Source organism: Phyllostomus discolor, chromosome 2, assembly GCF_004126475.2.
Source record: "Phyllostomus discolor isolate MPI-MPIP mPhyDis1 chromosome 2, mPhyDis1.pri.v3, whole genome shotgun sequence".
Taxonomy (NCBI): Eukaryota; Metazoa; Chordata; class Mammalia; order Chiroptera; family Phyllostomidae; genus Phyllostomus; species Phyllostomus discolor.
This window is the reverse complement of record NC_040904.2, coordinates 129,133,541-129,156,041: the sequence shown is the minus strand read 5'-3', so window position 1 is coordinate 129,156,041 and position 22,501 is coordinate 129,133,541. Positions and strand designations below refer to the sequence as shown.

Genomic DNA, 22,501 nt, shown 5'->3' with positions numbered 1-22,501 from the left:
TGAGGCCATATCTGAGACTCAATCAACCTGGTTAACACTATTTGCCCCACTCTGGAGATCCCCTGAGGCTCTGTCCCACCCTACTGCCAGGCCTCCCCAAGCTGTTAACAGTGGCTTTTCCATATGAGTGGCTGATCTTGGCTCGTGCTTCAGAACTTCCTCAATCCTCTCAAGCAAGCAACAGCTGGCCTCAGTAAACCCCCAATCCCTGTACCTCTTGCTAAGTGACCCCAGGCCAAGCACTAGCAGCAGCCAACCTAGATTCACAGTGTACCTCTTGCTCAGTGGCCCCAGGCCCAATACTAGCAGAAGCCAACCTAGGTTCACAGCTTGGCTTTACCTGGCCTCAAGCCCAGTACAAGTAACAGCCACCTCAGATTGCTTTATAACTAATGCAGGGTGGCCCCAGGCAGAACACAGATGTGGGCTGACCTTGGACTGCACAACCTGGAAACCCCAGAGCCTATGTACTCAGTGGACAGCTACAGACCACGTTAGTACACCAGCTCCCTGCCCTGCACAGCTGATGCTCCATGAAGGGTGGAGTTGGTAGTCAGTGGTCAAAGCCAGTCCTTGCAGCCGACTGGCATGGGTAAATCCCTCCCCTTGACCTGCCAATGGCACTTGAGGCTCAGCTACAAGAGGAGGGTGTACTCAGCCCACAGGAAGGGTGTACCTCAAGTACCCAGCTTGAGTGATAGGGGATGCTGTGCCACAGGACACCTATTACATTAAGCTACACTACCAACATAGGGAATCACAGCAGTTCTACCTAATACATAAGAAAAAAAACAAGGAGGCTGCCAAAACAAGGAGACAAAGAAACATGGCCCAAATGAAAGAAACAATCAAAACTCCAGAAAAAGAGCTAAACAAAATAAAGATAAGCAATCTATTAGATGCAGAGTTCAAAACACTGGATATAAGGATGTTCAAGGAACTTAGTGAAGACCTGAATAGCATAAAAAAGATCCAGTAAGAACAATTTACAAGGAAATAACAGTAGGGTGAATAAAGCTGAGAATCAAATCAATGATTTGGAACACAGTGAAGCAAAAAACAACCAATCAAAACAACAAGAAGAAAGAATCCAAAAAAAAGAGGATAGTGTAAGAAGCCTCTGAGACAACTTCTAGCATTCCAACATTTGCATCATAGGGGTTCCAGAAAGAGAAGAGAAAGCAAGAAATTGGAAATGTATTTAGAAAAAATAATGAAAACTTCCCTAATTTGGTGAAGACAATAGACATGCAGGTCCAGAAAGCCCCAAACAAGATGGATGCAAAGAGGCTCATTTCAAGACACATCATAATTAAAATGCCAAAGATTAAAGATAAAGAGGGGATCTTAAAAGCAGCAAAAGAAAAGCAATTAGTTACTTACAGGGGAGTTTCCATTAAAAAATCTGTAGACTAGGAGCGGGTGGCAAGAAATATTCCAAGTCATGAAAAGCACGGACCTACAGCCAAGATTGCTGTATCAAGCAAAGTTATCTTTAACAACTGAAGGGCAGATAAAGTCCAAAACAAGAAAAACCTAAATGAGTTAATCACTACCAAACTGTTATTACATGAAATGTCAAGTGTTAATGAAAATGGTTGTCAGTTGGACGGAAGTCTGAGGGAATGGGTGAACAGGTGAGGGGATTAAGAAGTACTGACTGGTAGTTACTGAACAGCCATGGGGATGTAAAATACAGTATGGGAAATGCAGTGCCAAACAACTCATAGGTATAACCCATGAACATGAACAATGATGGGGGCATTACCTGAGGGGGTGTTGGGTAGAGGGAGGCAAAGGGAGAAAAAATTGGAACTATAGTAGCATAAACAATAAAATATAATTTTAAAAAAAAACCATGATACTCCACAAATATTAACATTCCCTTGTCAACTTGTGTTGAAATCAATCATTTAATGAAGGTCTATAAACAACTTACAACTTTTTATAAAAAAAATATAGTTTACTATACCTTAAGATCTTGCCTTGTGGCAAGAAGTTCAGATTCCTTTCCATAGAAATCAGACTGAAGCTGTTTTAGATTTTCCTGACTTTTTTCATAGGTGTTTTGTAACACAGACATTTTCTCCTTCTCTGCTGCAAGTTCCTGCACTGCTTGGCTTGACTGCTGCTGTAGTTTTTTCTCAAGCTCTGTCTGAAACATACAACAGTTATTTAAAACAGTATGTAAACCAAAAACCAGTTACAAAGATAAAGTGAAACCCACACAACTAAGAAGATTCTTGAGAACAAAGTGAATTGCAACCAAGCCTTACATCTTTTCTACTTTAACGAAGAGTAACGTATGTACCATATAGTTACAAAGTTAAAGAATTACAAACTCCAACATGTTCAAATTTCAAAACCAAAAAAATGAAAAAGCAATTAAATAAGGAAAAAAAGCATTTTAATGGGAAGCCTTAAGTATCAAAGTCTCAGGAGACGTGTGGGTAACAACCACATTCTGAGGGAAGACATTGTGAGAGAGGCTGTGGGAAATACCAAGAGCTGAAATTAAACTGAACAAACTTTGTACATGAAAGAAATTAAAAAGCTATTACTGTGTTAAAATTATTTTTTTCTCCTTGAAATAAAAAAAAAAAAGCTAAGGAAACTTCTCTAGGTCATCTCTGTTAACATCAAGGCAGAAAAAGAAAATCTTTCAAAGGTTCAACTCCTCTAAACTCTAAACTTGTCTTTAGACTTCAAAAAGACTCAGGAGCTATGTACAAGTTATGCATTATTAAAATACATGTACGCATAGTATGCAGATAAACACTCAGTTTTTAAATATACTACTTTAATGAAACTGCAACCATCTTTTTGCAATACCCAATAGTTATGTCTTTGCTCACATCTTATTCGACCTCCCAGCAGTACTTGAATTAGGTGAGGGTGTCTCCTCCCAGAAACACTTTCAGCCTGGTTTCCAGGCACCTTATGTTTTAGGTTCTCCTACTTCACTGGTTGCTCCTTCTTAAGATTTTTTACTAGACTCTCTTTTTCTGTTTGACTTCTCAAAATTACAGAGTCCCAAGTTTCTGTCACTGGCCTTCTTCTATTCTATTCTATATACAGTCTCTCTCTAGAAGATCTCAACTAGACTCAAGGCTTTAAATATTTATTTACAACTGACTCCTGAATTTATTGAGTCGGCCAAAAAAATTCATTTATTTTCCTTTGTAAGATGGCTCTAGTAGTGCTTAGTCATCTTTAACTTCATTAGAAACAATTTTGTTAGTTTGTATCATGACAGCTGTCCTATCAGCATGCATTTAAAAAATACTTATCAAAATTGGTGGGGATCCAAGGTGACAGAGGAGTAAATGGAAGCTACACTAACCTCCTCCCAGGACCAAGATGGAATTACAACTAAATTGTAGAGAAATCACCCTGAATAACCATCTGAACACTAGCTGGAGAGAAGACTTATAACCAAGGACAAAAGATAAACCACTTCATTACAATGAGACTAGTAGGGAGTGCAGAGGAGGTGCAAGAGGGCTGGCTGGGCTCCCACAGGTGGCAGCTAAAGTTCCAGAGGGATATTTCAGTGACTTGGAGGTCCCCCTGAGAAGTGTGAGGTCTGAACTCCAAGCTGAGCTCCCCAGTATACAGCACCAGAGCCAGAAAGGAACCCAGATAACATCCAGCTGTGAAAAACAGCAGGGTTTCTGTCTGCAAGGGACAAATGGCTAAAGATGCAGAGGCCCTCTTAAAGGGCCAACACACAAAATTTCATTTATAGCAACTTACCTTGGGCTCTGGCCCAGGGTGGGCAGACTGGACTAGAGGGGCTTGAGGAAAGTCTAGGGTTGGTGGCTCTGGGGAGAGAACTGAAGTAAAAGCCACCAGGGTCCGTGTGTTGAATCATTACCCATACTAGAGGAGCCATCTCTCTCAGGCAGAGCACTCCTCTCCAAGTGGCATCAGCCAGAGAGGCGGCGATAGCCCCACTCACAAGAATTCCTTTGCCTCAAGCTATGGAGCTTAAACTGGGCTGCTGGTTACAGATTAAGTCTATATCATTGATTAGTTTAACAACTAAAGCAGAAAATACAAAGAAGCAGCCAAAATGGGATGACAAAGAAACAGATACCAAATGAAAGAACAAGAGAATTCTCCAGAAGGAGAACTAGACAAAATGGAGGCAAGCAATTTATCAGATAGAGAGCTTAGAGTAATGATTATAAGGATACTCAACAGCATGAAAAAAGACATAGAAATTGTAAAAAAGGACCAGTCAGAAATAAATAACGCACTATCTGAAGTAGATAATACACTGGAAGGAATAAACAGTAGGTTAGATGAAGCAGAAGATCAAATCAGTGATTTGGAAGATGAAGTACAAAAAACACCCAGGCATAGCAGCAAAAAGAAAAAAGAATTAAGAAAAATGAGGAGAGCTTAAGAAACACTTTGGACAACATTAGGTGTAACAATAGCTACATCACGGGAATACCAGAAGGAGAAGAAAGTGAGCAAGGGATAGAGAACCCATTTGTACAAATGACTGAAAACTTCCCTAACCTACTGAAGAAAAAGACACATAAGCCCAAGAACTTCAGAGAGTCCCAAACAAGACGGACTCAAAGAGACCCACTGAAGGCACAACATAATTAAAATGACGAGGCTTAAAGACAAGGAGAGGATCCTAAAAGCCACAAGAGAAAAGCAGATAGTTACCTACAAGGAGCACCAATTAGACTGTCATCTGATTTCTCATTAGAAACATTTCTATTCATAGAAGCATGAAATATTCAAGATGGTGAAAAGCAAGGACCTAAAACCAAGGCTACTTTACCCAGCGAGGCTGTTATTAAAAATTGAAAGGGAAATAAGGAGCTTCGCAGATAAGAAAAAGCTAAAGGAGTTTGTTACCACCAAACCAGTACTGTAACAAATGTTATAGGAGGAGGAAAAAGAGGAGGTGAAGGAGGAAAAGGAGGAGGAGGGGGAGGGAAAGAAAGAGGAGGAGGAAGAAGAGGAAAAAAAAGGAAAAAAAAAGAGGAAAATAATCTAACAATAAAATAACACTAAGTAGGTATCTATCTAAATGTAAATGGCTTAAATGCTCCAACCAAAAGAAATTTGATACCTGAATGGATAAGAAAACAAGACCCATATATATGCTTCCTCCAAGAGACCATTTCATTTTTTTCTTTGTGAATTTTTTAAAATTTTATTTTAATTGTTGTTCAAGTACAATTTTCTCTTTTACTCCCATTCCAGCCCACCCACCTGGCCCTCCCCACCTCCCTCCCATTTCCACCCACCCATAGTTCATTTTGAATGATACACAGAGACTAGAAGTAAAGGGATGGAAAAAATATTTCGTGCAAATGGAAAGGAACAAAAAAGCCAGGGTAGCAGTACTCGTATCCAATAAAATAGGCTTTAAAACCAAGGCTATAGTAAGAGACAAAGGACACTACATAATGATAAAGGGAACAACCTAATAAGAGGATATAACCCTAGTAAATATTCACACACCCAACATAGGAGCACCTAAATATGTGAAGCAAATCTTGATGAACGTAAAGGGAGAAATCAACAGAAATACAGTCATAGTCAGGGATTTTAACACCCCATTGACTTCAATGGATAGATCTTCCAGACAGAAAATCAACAAGGAGATAGCAGCCTTAAATGACACACTAGATCAAATGGATTTAATTAATATCTTCAGAGCATTTCCCTCCAAAGCAACAAGAATATACATACTTTTCAAGTCCATAAGAAATGTATTCTAGGGTATACTTCATCTTAGGACATAAAACAAATCTCAATAAATTTAAGAAGACTGAAATCAGTAAAGCATCTTCTCTGACCACAATGCTATGAAACTAGAAATCAATCACAAGAACAACACTGAAAAACAAGCAAAGACATGGAAGCTAAATAACATGTTACTAAACAATAAATGGGTCTACAATGAGATCAAGAGAGAAATCAAAAGATACCTTGAGACAAACGAAAATGAGGACACAGCAATCCAAAACTGTGGGACACTGGAAAAGCAGTCCTAAGAGGGGAATTCATAGCAATACAGGCCTATCTCAAAAAACAAAAACAAGAAATAGCTCAAATAAATAGTCTAACTTCAAACTTAAAGGAACTTGAAAAAGAACAACAAAGCCCAAAGTGAGTAGAAAGAAGGAAATAATATTATCAGAGAAGACATAAACAAAATAGAGTCTTAAAAAATGATACAAAAGATCAACGAATCCAAGAGCTGGTTCTTTGAAAAGACAAAGAAGATTTAACCAAATTAATAAAGAAAAAAGAGAAAGAACCCAAATAAATAAAATCAGAAATGAAAGAGGAGAAATAACAACTGACACTAAAGAAATACAAGGGACTGTAAGAAAATATGAACAACCCTATGCCAACAAACTGGACAACCTGGACAAAATGGAAACATTTCTAGAAACACACAATCTTCCAAAACTAAATCTGGAAGAATCAGAGAATCTGAATAGACAGATTATACCTAGTGAAATTAAAGCAGTAATCAAAAAACTCCCAACAAACAAAAGTCCTGGACTGGATGGCTTCACAGGTGAATTTTACCAAACATTCTAAGAAGAACTAACACCTCTGCTTCTCAAACTAGTTCATAAAATTTAAGAGGAGGGAAGGCTCCCAAATTCATTTTATGAGGCCAGCATTATCCTAATTCCAAAACCAGATAAAGACACTACAAAGAAAGACAATTATAGGCCAATATCCCTGCTAAACATACCATGCTAAAATTCTCAACAAAATATTAGTAAATTGAATACATTGATGCATCAAAAAGATCATACACCATGATCAAGTGGGATTTATTCTGGGAATGCAAGGTTGGAACAACAGTTGCAAATCTCTAAATGTGACTCACCACATAAACACCATGAAAGATAAAAAATCACATGATCCTTTCAATAGAGGCAGAAAAAGCATTTGATAGAATCCAGCCCCCATTTATGATAAAAACTCTCAGCAAAGTAGGATTAGAGGGAACATACCTAAACATAACAAAGGCCATATATGACAAACCCACTGCCAGCAACATACTCAATGGACAGAAACTATAAATATTCCCCTTACGTAAGGAACAACACAGGTAAGTCTGCTTTTACTTCTCTTATTCAACATTAGTACTGGAAGTCCCAGCCACAGCAATCAGACAGGAAGAAGAAATAAAAGGTGTCCAAATTGGAAAGGAAGAAGTAAAACTGTCTTTATTTGCAGATGACATGATACTGTGCATAGAGTACCCTAAAGATTCCACCAAGAAACTACTGGAACTGATAAATGAATTCAGCAAAATAGCAGGATATAAAATTAATATCTAGAAGTTAATTGCATTATTATAAGCCAATAACAAACTAACAGAAAGAGAAATTATGAAAACAATCCTATTTACAATTGCTACAAAAAAGAAAAAGATATCCAGGAATGAACCTAACCAAGGATGCAAAAGACCTGTACTCAGAAAATTATAAGACACCAAACAAAGAAAAAGAAGACAAAAATAGGTGAAAGTACATACTGTGTTCATGGATATGAAGAATTAACATCATTAAAATGTCCATACTACCCAAAGCAATCTACAGATTCAATGCAATTCCAATCAAGATTCCAATGATATATTTCACAGAACTAGAATAAATATTTCAAAAAGTTACATGGAACACAAAAGGTCCCGCATAACAACAGCAATCCTGGGAAAGAAGAACAATGTTGGAGGAATCACGCTACCTAATATTAAACTATACTACAAGGCCATAGTAATCAAAACAGCATGGTACTGGCATAAAAACAGACACACAGATCAATGGAACAGAATAGAGAGCTCAGAAATAAACCCACATATTTATAGGCAATTAATATTTGACAGAGGAAACAAGCACATACAATGTGCTAAAGATATTTTATTTAATAAATGGTGTTGGAAAATTGGATAGATACATGCAAGAAAATTAATCTAGACCACCTCCTTATACCACATATAAGAATACATTCAAAAAGAATAAAAAACTTAAATGTTAGACCCAAAACCATAAAAATTGTAGAAGAGAACATAGGGAGCAAAATCTTGGACATTTCCTGTAGAAACTTTTATTTGAAAATATCTCCCCAGGCAAGGGAAGCAAAAAAAAAAAAATGGGACTACATTAAACTAAAAGGTTTTTGTTTAGCAAAGGAAATCATCAATGAAATAAAAAGACAATCCACTGAATGGGATAACATATTCACTGATACATCTGATAAGGGGTTAATATCCAGAAACTTATAAAGAACTTACAAAACTCATCAACCCCCCCAAAAAAAACCCAAACAATTAAAAAATGGGCAAAAGACCTGAACTAAGAGGACACACAGATGGCCAACGGACATATGAAAAAATGCTCAACATCATCTTTCAGAGAAATGCAAATTAAAACCCCAATGAGATATCATCTTACACCTGTCACAATGGCTATCACCAATAAATCAACAAACAAGTGTCAGTGCCAGCAAGGATGTGGAGGAAAGGGAGCACTTTTGCACTGCTGGTGGGAATGTAGATTGGCGCAGTCACTGTGGAAAGCAGTATGGAGATACTTCAAAGAATTAAAAATGGATTTGCCTTTTGATTCAGTGATTCCACTTCTGGGAATATATCCGAAGGAACTCAAGACACTAATTGGAAATAACATAATTACCCCTATGTCACTAGAGCATTATTTACAGTCACCAAGATACGGAAGCAGCCCAAGTGCCCATCAATAGATGGATGAATAAAACAACTGTGGGATATTTACACAATGGAATACCACTCAGCCATAAAAAAAAAGAAGAAAATTTAACCCTTTGTGACAGTATGGATGGACCTGGAGAACATTATGCTAAGTGAAATAAGCCAGTCAGAGAATGACAAATATCATATGATTTTACTCATAAGTGGAATCTAATGAACAAACTGAACGAACAAGGAAAATGGGGGCAGATTCACAGAAGGAGATCAGGCTGGCAGCTAGTGGAGGGGCAGAGAGGAGATGGAAGGACTGAGCAAAAGTGAAAAAGGACTCATAGACATGGACAAGTGTGGTGATTACTGGGGAGTTATAAGAGGACTAAATGATAATAGAAAAAAATACAGTAAAGATTACAGTTGACTTTAAAATACTGAATTTTTGTGCAGCCATTTTAATATTGAAGATAGAAAAAGATAAGCAACATTTTTGATATGTTATGCTTTATTTCAAGAAAGGGAAAAATGCAATAGAGACAAAAAAGATTCGTTCAGTGTATGGAGAAGGTGCTGTGACTAGTCAAACGTGTCAAAGTGGTTTGTGAAGTTTCTTGGTACTATTGACATTTTGGCCAAATGATTCTTTCCTGTGTGGCTGTCTTTATACACTGAAAGATGCTTAGCAGCACCCCTGGCCTCTGCCCACTAGAAACCAATAGCAAGAGACAGCTGACATACTCAAAATATTCAAATCAATAAAGTTATTGGTGAAAATGAAAAATATGTTTTTTATTTTATGGGAAAAAATAAAAGGACTTTTTGGCCAAAACAATATTTCAAAAATTTGTATGGAACCACAAAAGGCCCTGAATAGGAACAACGACCTTGAGAAAGATGAGCAAAATTGGAGGCATCACGCTACCTAATATCAAACTATACTACAAGGCCATGGTAATCAAAACAACATGGTACTGGCATTAAAACAGACACACAGATCAATGGAACACAACAGAGAGCCCAGAAATTAACCCACACTTCTACAGTCAACTAATATCTGACAGAGGAAGCAAGCACATACAATGGGCTAAATATAGTTTATTTAATAAATGGTGTTGGGGCCCTGGCTGGCGTAGCTCAGTGGATTGAGCATGGGCTGGGAACCAAAGTGTCCCAGGTTCGATTCCCAGCCAGGGTACATGCTTGGGTTGCAGGCCATAACCCCCAGCAACTGCACATTGATGTTTCTCTCTCTCTCTCTCTCTATCTCCCTCCCTTCCCTCTCTAAAAAAATAAGTAAATAAAAAAATCTTAAAAAAAAATAAAAAAATAAATGGTGTTGGGAAAATTGGACAGATATGTGCAAAAAAATGAAACTAGACCACCTTCTACCACACATGAGAATAAATTCAAAGTGGTTTAAAGACTTAAATGTTAGACCCCAAATCATAAAATTCATATAAGAAAACATAGGCAGTAAATTATCAGACATTGCTCATAGCAATATCTTTTCTGATACATCTCCTCAGGCAAGGGAAATACAAGAACAAATAAATGGGTCTACATCAAACTAAAAAGTTTTTGTATGGCAAAGGAAACCATTGACAAAGTAAAAAGCCAACCCACTAAATGAGAGAACATACTCATTGATATATTTTATAAGGTGTTAATATCCAAAATATATAAAAAACTTATAAAACTCAACACTAAACAATTATACAAAATCATCCACTTCTAACACTTTAGTTCATGCCATCATCATGTACTATCTGAACTACTGCAATAGTTTTTCAATGCTTTCTTTGCTTGCTCATTTATCTCCTTTTAGTCAGACAGTACCATTCTCTGATCGAAATTCTCCAATTGATTCTAATTGTCCTTAGAATGAAGTATATCATTCTTTGTTGTCTTATAATCTACAAGTTTGCATATATATGCTTTGATCCCCACTTCTCTGAGCTCATCTCATATTACACTTCTTCTCTCCCACTATACTTAACCTATACTGGTCTTCTCTTTTTAGAAAATATCGAGCTGTTCTAGTCTTAAAGTCTGTACACCAGTTGTGTCCCCTGACCTCTGTACAGACAGCTCTTGTATTCCATGTAGCAGCACAAAGCTCTTCACAGAGAGGCTTCTGCGATACCCAATCTTTAGTAAGACTCTGCCCCATCGCTGCCTTTCACATCACCCTATTTAGTATGTTTCCCCAAGAAAGTGTAAGCTCCATGAAAACAGGTTCCTTGTCTGTTCACAGCTATGTGTCCAACACCCAGAATTTACGTGGTGACATAAAACAGGTGCCTAGTAATATTTTGAATAAATAAATAAAAAATAGATTTGAGGTGGAAAAACCAAAATGTCTATTAAGAGGCTATTGTAATGACCCAAATAAGAGAAAAAGATAGCCTGGATCAAGACTGGCAGTGGGAAATTAGAAGAGGATGGATAGAGACCAAGGAGGCAGGTGGCCAGAAGGTGGTGCTGATTGCCTATGGAGAAGGGTGGGGTTCATCTCCCCACATGTCACCTGGTAACATCCTGTATTACCTCTCTTTCATTTCCTGTAATTTAGATTTTTTTATAATGTTGAATTCCTGGACATATTTTTTCATATTGAAGACTATACTGTATTTACACACACACACAGATATACATACATATATATGTTCTTTGTAGAACACCACTTATTTTCTTTAACATTTTTCACAGACCTAGTGTTCTTTCTCTTTTATAACCTTTATGGCTGTCAACTAAGCCCTCTGTGAAATCTCAACAATGACCAGAGTGACCCTTTAGGCTTATATCTGGGCCTTCACAGTCTTTACTCTGACAGAATGATTCTTTCATTCATTTTTAAAAAATAGTGATGATAGCTTATTTGTGAAAAGACACAGTTCTCTAACTCTGAGGAACTCAAATCTAGCAGTGGGATAGCTGAATTATCAAAAATTTAAAAATTTAAAAAACACCCTGGCCAGTGTGGCTCAGTGGTTTAGAGCATCAGTCCTGTACACCAAAAGGCTGCAGGTTAATTCCCGACCAAGGCACATGCCTAGGTTGCTGGTTTGGACCCTGGTTTGAGCACACGTGGCAGGCAACCGATTGATGTTTCTCTTACATCCATATTTCTCTCCCTCCCTTCCCCCTCTCTCTAGGATCAGTGAGCATGTCCTTGGGTGAGGATAAAAAAAATTTTTTAAACAGATCAAGGCAACAGTTTGGTAATTGCTTTAATAGCAGTAAACCCCAAAGGAGACTACAGGAGGTTTAGACATTTACAATTTATTCTTCAACAAACCATAAGCCATTTCTCTAAAAAACCACAGTTTCTGAATGTGTTTTTAGGTCTGGACACATTTCTCCTTTATTAAAAACCTTTAGTCCTCCTATATTAAAAAGTGGAAACAATTATATACATCAACTGTGACCTGGCTTCATCTAATTTTGTGGCCAAATCTCCCCTCACTTCTCCACTTACCATGCACTACAATAGGTAATATTCTAAATGACATTGTTTAAGTTTTGCAAACTTTGTTAGTATTATTTCCTGTCTTTGAAATGCCTGACTTCCACTTTTTTTAATGTTGTAAGATTATAATAATTATCTTTAAATGCCCAGCTCTAATGCTAGTTCTATCAGAAAGGCAGTCAAAATTTATACCAAATTGTAATTTTTTTTATATTTCTACTTAAGTTCTTGTTTCATTCTCATTTATTACAGCTCTTTCTTTACATACTAGCTTCCTCATTAAATTATAAGCTGCTTGAGAGTAGGAAGTTATATACTATTCATTCTGTATTCCCACACTAGGTGTTGAATAAAGTGGGCACAGTAACTGTTGACTTACAGCCTGCTTGCTGGATCCTTGATCAATGGCTCCTAAGGAATCATATATATATATGACTATATATAAAGGTATATATGTGTGTGATTATGTAATAATTATATATAAATAAAAAATAGAATTAGATGTAAATATATACACATAAAAATATGTGTGTTTCGTGTGTGTGTGTACATATACACAATATACATCTACACCCATGTAAACATTATCCTTGTTTTCTTATTTCACTGTGGACCAGTGATAACTTTGTGACAGACCATTGCATTAACCTACCATGCTCACTGACACTCTTAGGTCATAGTTTGCTAAACTTCCATATATTACTCAACAACTTTTTGCTCCCATATTGCACTGGGCACAGTACTAGGTGCTTTGAATACATTATCTCCATCACTACAACTGTTCCATTACCCCATTTTATTTGGCTCAGAAAGATAAATCACTTACTTCCCTGTGAGCATAAATCTAATGTATGTTATATAAAATTTAAATTAAGATTTGCCTGGATCCAAAATTTATCTTCTTTCCATGATGCTATACTAGGCTCTTCCTCAACAAAACCTAACCATTCTTGCCTTTCAATGATTCTTCAGTTATTCTAAATTCCAAGTCTAATTTCCAGAGACTAACTATCCACCCAATACTCCCCAAAATACTGTCCTTCCCAAAGTTGAAAAGTGTGTTCCTTATTCTAGGATCCATACTAACATAAGTGAACTAGTGGTATGGCTGAATGTTTGCCACTCCCAAATTCATATGTTAAAACACTAATACCCAATGTGATGGTACTTAGAGGTGGTGCCTTTGGGAGGTCACTAGGTCATCAGGGTGCAGCCCTCCGGATCCTTATAAAAATAAACATAAGAAAGATAATCCCTCTCTGCCATATGAGGTTATTATAGTGAGAAGGCTGCTGCGACAAAACATAATGTTTTGGCCCTCACCAAAAACTGGGTAAGTCAAGTGCCTTTATCTTAGACTCCCCAGCTTCCAGAACTGTGAGAAATCAAGGTATTATCCAAGCTGCCCAGTCTATGGTACTTTTGCTATAGCAGTCTGAACTAAAACAATTACCAATATGAACATTTCCTATTGATCTAGTAAAACCATGCAAGATACAGGCAATATACATTCACCATAAATCTGAAAGAAATTTTATTATAATCAATAATTTAATGAAAAAATGGTAATACTTTTTAATGAAAAAAAGTATGAAAATATGGTGTTTTTAAAATTAACTAATTATGATGCTATAAAAGTGAAGATCTGGGGAATACTTGGATACAAGTCTAATAGATTTTGAAAAAATGACCAAGATACTAAAGCACATAACAAAATATGTATTATGATATATATAATATATATATATATATACTGACCTGTGATTATATATAACAACACATAAAAGGGGTACAGAAATTTGTCTACTCTTGTTTATATTATTAGAAAATTACTCTTTTATAAAGTGGCAAAATAATAATTATAAAAACACTAGTCAATGTAAAATATATATATAGAATTAATATTTTTATCACAGCTATCTTTTAATGATATGACATGTTTTGTTTGCTCTACATAACAGGGATTTTACTTCTCTTGTCTCCATGGAACACTTAATATGCATGTACCAAAGGTGGGGAAACATTCATTTTGTTCAAATAACAGGTATGGTCCATTTTTATCAACTCTTGATCTGGACAAGTACTAAAACATTTAAAATCAAAACAGATGCTTAAACAGATGCTAAACCTATTAGAATAGGCTTAGAAATGAAAGCCATGATGATAACTTAAAATATCAAATGATTTATAACTATATAAAATCTCCCTTACTGAATTTTTTTAAATACTCAATTTGTGATTTTTGTTCTTATTTTCCCTTAATAATAATAATTTATTTTTGAATTCCTTTAAAATTTTCTAAACATTAGAAATGTTGTATTAAGCATTCTCTTAATAAGTGTTAGTTATATGTTAATTTACAAAAAGATCATTTTATGTCTATCGGACAAATGATTAGTTCTGGAATTTTAAAAACAAATTATCTGACAATGGTTATAGCAAATAAGAATCTGGACTTAGATCTTTTTTCTTTTTTCTTGAACTTACTGAGGTGACATTGGTTAATAAAATTATATAGGTTTCAGATATACAATTCTATAACACATCATCTGTATATTGTATTGTGTACTTACCGCCCCAAGTCAAGTCTCCCTCCATCACCATTTATCCCCCCTGTGACCTCTCTATGTCCCCCACCCCTTTTCCCTCTGGTAATCACCAGACTGTTGTCTGTGTGGAGTTATGTCAAAAAATTAAAAATGGAACTACCTTATGACTCAGAGATACCACTTCTTAGAATATATCTGAAGAAACCTGAAATACTAATTTGAAAGAATATATACACCTCTATGTTCATTGCAGTGTTATTTACAATAGCCAAGATTTGGAAGCAGCCCAAGCATCCCTGAGTAAATGAGTGGATAAAAAAAGCTGTGGTACATTTACACAATGGAATACTACTTGGCCGTAAAAAGATGGACTTAGATATTTAAATATATCATTCAGTACTTTTACACACTTAATTTAGAAATATGTTAAGCATATATGAATTTTCTTTGTTGCAATTCATCTGTTTAATTATTAAAGGAAACAAACATATATCACTACCTTTTGTGAAATAGCAATTTTAACTTCTCCTTGGAGTGCTTCAATTTGCTTTTTCTTCTGTTCAGTCAATTGCTTTAGCTCATTTATGCTCTCCTGAAGTTGCTGTTCTTCTTTTTCCTTTTGTTTTAAATTATTCTGGACCTGTGTGAGTTGTCCCTGCATTGAATTGAGTTCCAACTTCAACTGATGAGAAGTCTAAAAGAAAAGAAAATCTCTTTAGTATTCATTTTATTCATCAAACACATATTTACTGAGTACTACCCGCCAACCACTATTCTAGGTAGAAATTACTGAGCCTGTTGGCCACAGGTAATTAGTAATAAAACAAAACAAAACAAAAAATCCTTACTTTTGTGGAACTTTCATAATTGACACTATTCACTATTAGATGACACAATGGATTAATCTTCAATATTTGTTTAATTCTAACTTCCATTTAAATTTATGATTATGTATTTGGATAGAGCTTATAAATGAACTAGACTAGTATTTCCTTGTGTCATAGAAAATAAAAATATCAACATCGGTCTTTAGACTGCCAGAATGTCTAATGTCTTTCTAGAATATTCTCAAAATGCTGATACTGCTGACCGTGGTTAATCAGAAAGAATAACCCTGTATTAACTATGATAGAAATTAAAATCACTTTTGGCAAATACGTTTAGTATCTGTCTGATGATGCTAAAGTATACCACTCAATAGTTTCCTCATTTAGAGAAATTGGATATTTTGTTACTATCTTATTTTTATAATATACTAGCATATATTTCTATTCAAAATTATATATATATATAGAAGTTCATATTGAGGTTTCTCTGTGGCCAAAGTAAACTACTGCTATCTCCCACCCTTTCAGTCAAAGTCATGTTTTCATGTTCTATGTATATTTCTTTAAGATACTAATTTGAGCATTTGAACATATTCAACGTTACAGTACTTTTTTAAACAACTATCAGTACTATATATAGATGCTCCAGATATTTCCAATGCAAAGGAAAACATTTTTTGTGTAAAATAAGAGTCAGGTAAAGTAACAATAATGATGATTATACTATGATAAGCAATAATAAAATAATAGCTGAAATAAAACATTCAGCATTTATTTTGTTCTTTAAGCACTTTAGAATATATTAACCCACTTATTTCTCGCAATCATCCTATGACATAGATTTTATTATCAGCATCACTGTACTGCTGAGGAAACAGGAGCAAAGAGAGATTAAGCAACCTGCTTAAAACAAGGCAAGACAGCAAGGCTAATAAATGGCATAGCCAGTAAATATTTCTGGACAATCTAGATTCAGAGCTTCACCACTAAGCCAACATAATTTCATATTAAAGACTTGTCAGCAATAGGTTTTGCTGCTTTATCAAATCAGATCTCTAGAAAACTACATGTCTGAACACTAGTTGTTACAGGTATGTCTTCAGAAAATAACACCATGTTAAAACAATTTATTTATTCATTTACTTGTTTGTTCTTGATAGAGAGCAACTGAAGCATTAACCATAGGAAAAAAATCTCTTGATTATTATTCAACCATTAACAAATACACCATTATTATAAATGTCCATGAAATAAAGAGCCCTTAGAAGGTCATTTCCATGGAAAGTCTATAAAGATTTTTCCAACTATAATAACATTCATTAATTTAGATATGTTGGGAACCACCCTGCCTGGTTTCAGAAGCTGTAACCCCAACCCCGCCCCCCCTCCCCACCATGGCTAAGGCTGAATGAGCGACCTTTGAACCATAAGCCACTAAGGAGACAAAGCTTATCTCCCTGGCAGGAGCACCACCTCTGCTCCTTTTACTTCACCCTGCCTGGCCCTCAATGCCTGATTGGTTAGCCAATGACAAGTAAGATTCCCCAAGGGCAGGGGGGAGGCGACCTAAGGCAGGCAGATCACAGGGAGGCCCTCAGGGAAGGACTTGGGGGCTATGGAGAAAGGGGGTGATTGACCCTAACCCCTCAGCTTTGACAAAGCCTGAGTCCTCATTCTGTCTTCAAGAAGTCTCCTAATCTCTTGGCTGCCTTACTTCCCCTGCCTGACTTAAGCGTGAAACAATGACAGAGGGTGGTGCAGCCCTGTGCTGGAAAGGGCAGGTTCCCTAGGACAATCAGGCCTAAGAAAGAATATGTAAAATCCTATGAAACCTGTTTTGTTTAGAATGTTCTCAATTAAATGATAAGGGTCCAAGCAGGAAGTGAGTTTGTTCCCCAAAGTTTGACTATCTTACCCTGACTCAAAATAGGCCCTCAGAGTTCTTTGTATGTTATCTATTGTTTGATCCTTGCTGCCTGACAATGATTAAAGAGCTTTACCTGTATCCTGTGCAAACAAACCCAATAAAAGCCCATTGAGGAAAAGGCTCTTGGCCCTTCTCCTTCGAGAGATCAGCCACCTTTCCTTCTCAAGCAGATCATGTCTTGATAGACTTATTCTCATCTGCAGTGGCTGGGGGCGGGGCCTGTGGGCGGAGCCCCCCCACATAGATTATCTAACTATAACTCAATAGTTAATTGACTCACTTTGCCATCTTTATTAATCATAATCCTCAATTTTGGGCCTTTTATTATAAACTAACAAATTTTTTAGTAATAGAACATAAATTTTAGTTTAAAAAAAAATATATATATATATATATGATTCATTACATTTCAGAGAAATAAACCTTCCTTGGACCTAAACATCAGTGTGAAAATATTTTTAAAATACCAAGATCTTTTATACTTTACATATCTTATGTTGTAAAAAACTATTACCTCTTTTTCTTTTTCAAGTGACTTTTTCAGTTCATTCTGTTCCTTAAGTGTGCTTTCCATCTGGACTTGAAATTGATGCTTTAATTCTTTGCAAGTTTTTTCCTAAAAAAATGGAAACTACATTATGAAGAAAATATTTGTAATAAGTTTAAGAGGTTTGATTTATAAACTTAGAAAGATACACAGAAAGAAATAAACTAGAATCACTAATGTTTTAAGATGGGATAGAATCTTTCACTTCAATTATAAAAACAAGCAAACATTAGAGCAGTAAAGGGAGAGACAGGAAAAGGCTAAGAGTTTCTATTATCAACCAACAGCCACAATAAATATTTTAGATAATATTTAGGCAAGACTTTAGAACACTTTTATGTCACAATGTTAATTATAATTAATTAACTTGTCATGCATGGAAGCATGAAATTTTTTTAACAGAAAGTATGAAAACACTAAATAAAAAATAGTCACAATTTAAGACGGAAGATATACAGATAAAAGATGTTTTTACCAAACAGAAAAGAACATAAAGTTAACATACTAATATCATATTTTTATACTACTAAACATTTTCCCCAACTTTCATATGGAGAACAAAAGGATTGTACTTTCACTGTTATTCTATGTTAAAATATTTCTGAGAATACATTCCCCTTAAAGCATTTTGAGACTGTGAGACTTTTTTCCTCTGTAGTTTACATAGGTTTCATGTAAACTACATGTCACTCTAAATACCACGTTTTCTCTAAAATGTGGTATAGTGACAGTTTTAGAATATTCAGTAAATATTACAGTACCAGAATTAATTGGAATCATCATAATCTTCCTAAACTTTTTTCCTTTTTCTTTCTCAGACATGTGAATAACATTTCAATCAACAGCTCTATTGTCTGTGGAACTGTGCCTGGGAACAAACCTGCTGCTGTCTCTCCCAAATCTCACATCATACTAGCAACAGACTAAGATTGTGTATTCAACTAGAAACTCCCTAGGTCCCGGGTAACTGCACATGCACGTGACAAGATCTTTTTCGGGTTAAGCTCCCAATTCCTTTCCGCATAAGAACTATTCAAATTATTCAATTGTAGGATCAAAAGTCAACAGTGAATTAAGTAGAAAAATCACTACATTTTAATTAAAAATCACTTCTACCTAAGAAAATAAATGTAAACAACTAACCAAATCTGATATAGCAGCCATTCCTTTCTGATTTTCCTTTTCAAATTCACTTTTGGAATTCTTCAAAGTATCAGAAACTTTTGATAATTTCTCTTTTGTTTCAGAAAGCTCTACCATTAGAGTTTCTTTCTCCATCTTCACTTTTTGTAGTTCTGTTACTGCTGTTTGAAATTTGTTACTCAATTCCTTGTGCTGCATCTTTGCATCTTGACTCAAATTTTCAATTTCTTTCTTAAGAATTACTTTTTCTTCCTCTTGCCTAGTAAGCATTTGCTTAATATTTTCAAGGGCTTCAGATTTTTTCTGTAGGTCCAATTTTGTACTGGATACTCTAAATAGTAAAAAAAAAAACAATTAAAAAAAAAAACAATGTATAATTTACCATTCTTAATTTGCCACTCAAAATTAATGATTATTGAGTTTTAAAACTTTCTTGTGTAGTTAAGTAAAAAAAAAAACCACACACAATTTAATGCCCATAATCAAAAAATGTCTCAAAATATATGATGTGATCATTGAACAGATAAAGATGATTTTCCTCAAGTGAAATAAGATAGTAGTAAAGCCAAGAGCCTCTGGCTTAAGCCTCCTGACTTAATTCAGTCTTATCCACCACAACGGATCCAAACAAACCCTGCATGTAACAGACCCTCTAGTATAAAATAGCCAGAAAAGTTTTTCCATGTACCCTACAGAACATATTTATTGTGCTATTGTCCAAGTAAGTACATAGAGAACTTTGCCTCTTTTCTTTAAAACATAAAATATATGTGTTTGATAGGTCTTAAACTTCAGAACATGTAAGGTTAACCCAGAAAAAAATAAATTAAAAAAACAAATATTTCATTTTAAACAAAGAGGAAACACAAGAGATGCACTTTAATTCTAGAGCTTAGCAGATTATACAAGAGATGTTATCATTTGTCCTTAACATAAGTTTTCTACTCCTGAATACATAAACAACAATAATGAGGTAATATATATATAACTTTGGGAAAATTAAAGACTTTTATTGTTTTCATAAAAGGAATGAATTATATATATATTTATACATATATCTGTATATATGTGTGTGTATATATATTCCTATATATATCAATAAAACACAAATATTAAATATCAACCATTTTCTACACTGAAAATAAAACCAGATGCTAGGTAATATTTTTTTGAATGCACATGATTTCCAATGTAGTTTATAATCATTACAAACTGAATAAGATGTTAAAGAGAGGTTGTAAAAGATGTACTAGCCACACATTTGAATTCATATATGAATACAATACCAGAACCTCGAACTTTTCCAACATTTAGTCCCAGAAACTTACTTTTACTTCCTAAATAAAGCTAGAAGAGATGAAGTTAAGTACACTCATAGGATATCGTACCTCACTGATTTTAACGATCTAAATAGAAAAGGCATTATACTAACATTATTTTACCACTTTAATATAGTTAAAAATCCCAATTTAAAAAAAAACTATAAAATTAGGAGTTGACATATTTATTTACTATGCTACTGAACCTTTCCATAAATAATTATTTTAAAATCAGATTATGTTAAAAAAAAGAAGGTAAAGAGACATAAAGGCTTGTAGTCATTACAAAGTTGTTTCTTTTTTTAAAGTTCCTAAAGTAATAAATAAATCCATAATCCTAGGTGGAAACTTTAATACTTTTTTTCTCAGAAACTGATAGAATAACCAGAGGAAAAAAACTGGCAAGATAATATCAGGTTAGAACTGCATTACCAATGACCTTGATCTAACTGAAATTCATACAACACTTTACCCAAAAACACAGTACACACATGTGCACATGAAAAATTAACCAAGATAAACCATACACTGGTCCACAAATAAGACAGTCTGAAAAGTCTCAATTTTACATAATATTAGAAATCAGTATTATAAGGAAATAAGCCTTCTAATATTAGAAAATAAATAACTTATGTATGTCTAAATCACCCAAACATAAAAGAAGAAATCACAAAGGATATTAGAAAATACATTAAACTTCACTGTAATGAAAATATATTGTACAATGTGAGTTGAAGAGAAAGAGCTGGATGCTGATGGACCTTGAGCAAGGGGAGCCCTGCACCTGGTTATTTAGGATGAGCCCTGGGATCGAGGGGAAGTTTGGTCAAACCCGAGATATGTTTATCTAGCTCTCCATTTCTAGTACTCTACACATAAGAAATGTTTAAATAAAGTACATGGGCAAAAATGATTTTGCTACTTTAGAAAAATGTTTCCTTGCCCCAATATGATAGAGAAGCCTCTGGGTGAGTGCTGAAGCATGAGAATAGAACACAGAATGGAAATGGATCCATTTCCATTGAATCTACTAAAAATGAAAAGAAACTAAAGGCCTGGGGGTATTGGGAAAGAGAAGAAGAACCAAAACAGAAGTAATCTTCACGAACCAATGACTGGGTTCCAGAAGTAAAGAACCATTTGGTTGGTGATAAAAACAATCAGATGTGTTCCCCAAATATGTTGGCAATGGAAACTATGATGCTAACAGTGAGAAGAAAAGCCATTTGAGGCTCAAAATGTAGCTATATCCTCAAATTCAAAGTATCAGGACCCAATTTAATAGATGTGAGAACAAGAAATTTGTCAACCCACAGCTAGCATCATACTCAATGGTCAAAACATTCAAGTGTTTCCCTTAAGATCAAGAACAAGAAAGGGATATCAGATTTCATCACTCTTATCCAATATAGTACTGGAAGTCCTGGCCACAGAAATCAGAAAAAAAGAAGAAATAAAAGGCATCCAAATTGGAAAGCAAGAAGTAAAACTGTCATCATTTGCAGACAACATGATAGTATACAGAGAGAACCCTAAAGATTCCAACAAAAAACTAAGAACTGATAAATTAATTCAGTAAAGTAGCAGGTTACAAAATAAATACCCAGAAATCAGTTGCATTTTTATACACCAATAAGGAACTATCAGAAAGGGAAATAAAGAAAAAAATCCCACTCATAATTGCTTCACAGAAAAATTAAATGCCTAAGAATAAATTTAACCAAGGATGTAAAAAACCTGTATGTGGAAAATTGTAAGATACTGAAGAAAAAAACTGAAGAAGATATAAATAAATGAAAGTACATATACCATGTTCATGGATAGGAAGATTTAATATCATGAAAATGTCCATACTACCCAAAGCAATCTATAGCATAGATTTAACACAATTTGCATCAAGATACCAACAGTGTTTTTCACAGAACTAGAACAAATACTCCAAAATTACATGGAACCACAACACACCTCAAATAGCCACAGCAATCTAGAGAAAAAAGA

General features: G+C 35.0%; 1 protein-coding gene across 4 annotated transcripts in view; it reads right to left on the bottom strand.

Moving 5' to 3' along the window:
• Window positions 1-22,501, bottom strand: part of EEA1 (early endosome antigen 1) — a 141,292-nt gene that overhangs the window by 17,402 nt on the left and 101,389 nt on the right. For all 4 annotated transcript variants that reach the window (XM_028531635.2, XM_036018572.1, XM_036018573.1 and 1 more), the window contains 4 exons: window positions 19,185-19,515; window positions 18,009-18,110; window positions 15,240-15,434; window positions 1,973-2,155 (listed from right to left, as the gene is read on the bottom strand). In XM_028531635.2, coding sequence (XP_028387436.1) covers window positions 1,973-2,155; window positions 15,240-15,434; window positions 18,009-18,110; window positions 19,185-19,515 — 811 coding nt within the window. The remainder of the gene's footprint in view (window positions 1-1,972; window positions 2,156-15,239; window positions 15,435-18,008; window positions 18,111-19,184; window positions 19,516-22,501) is intronic.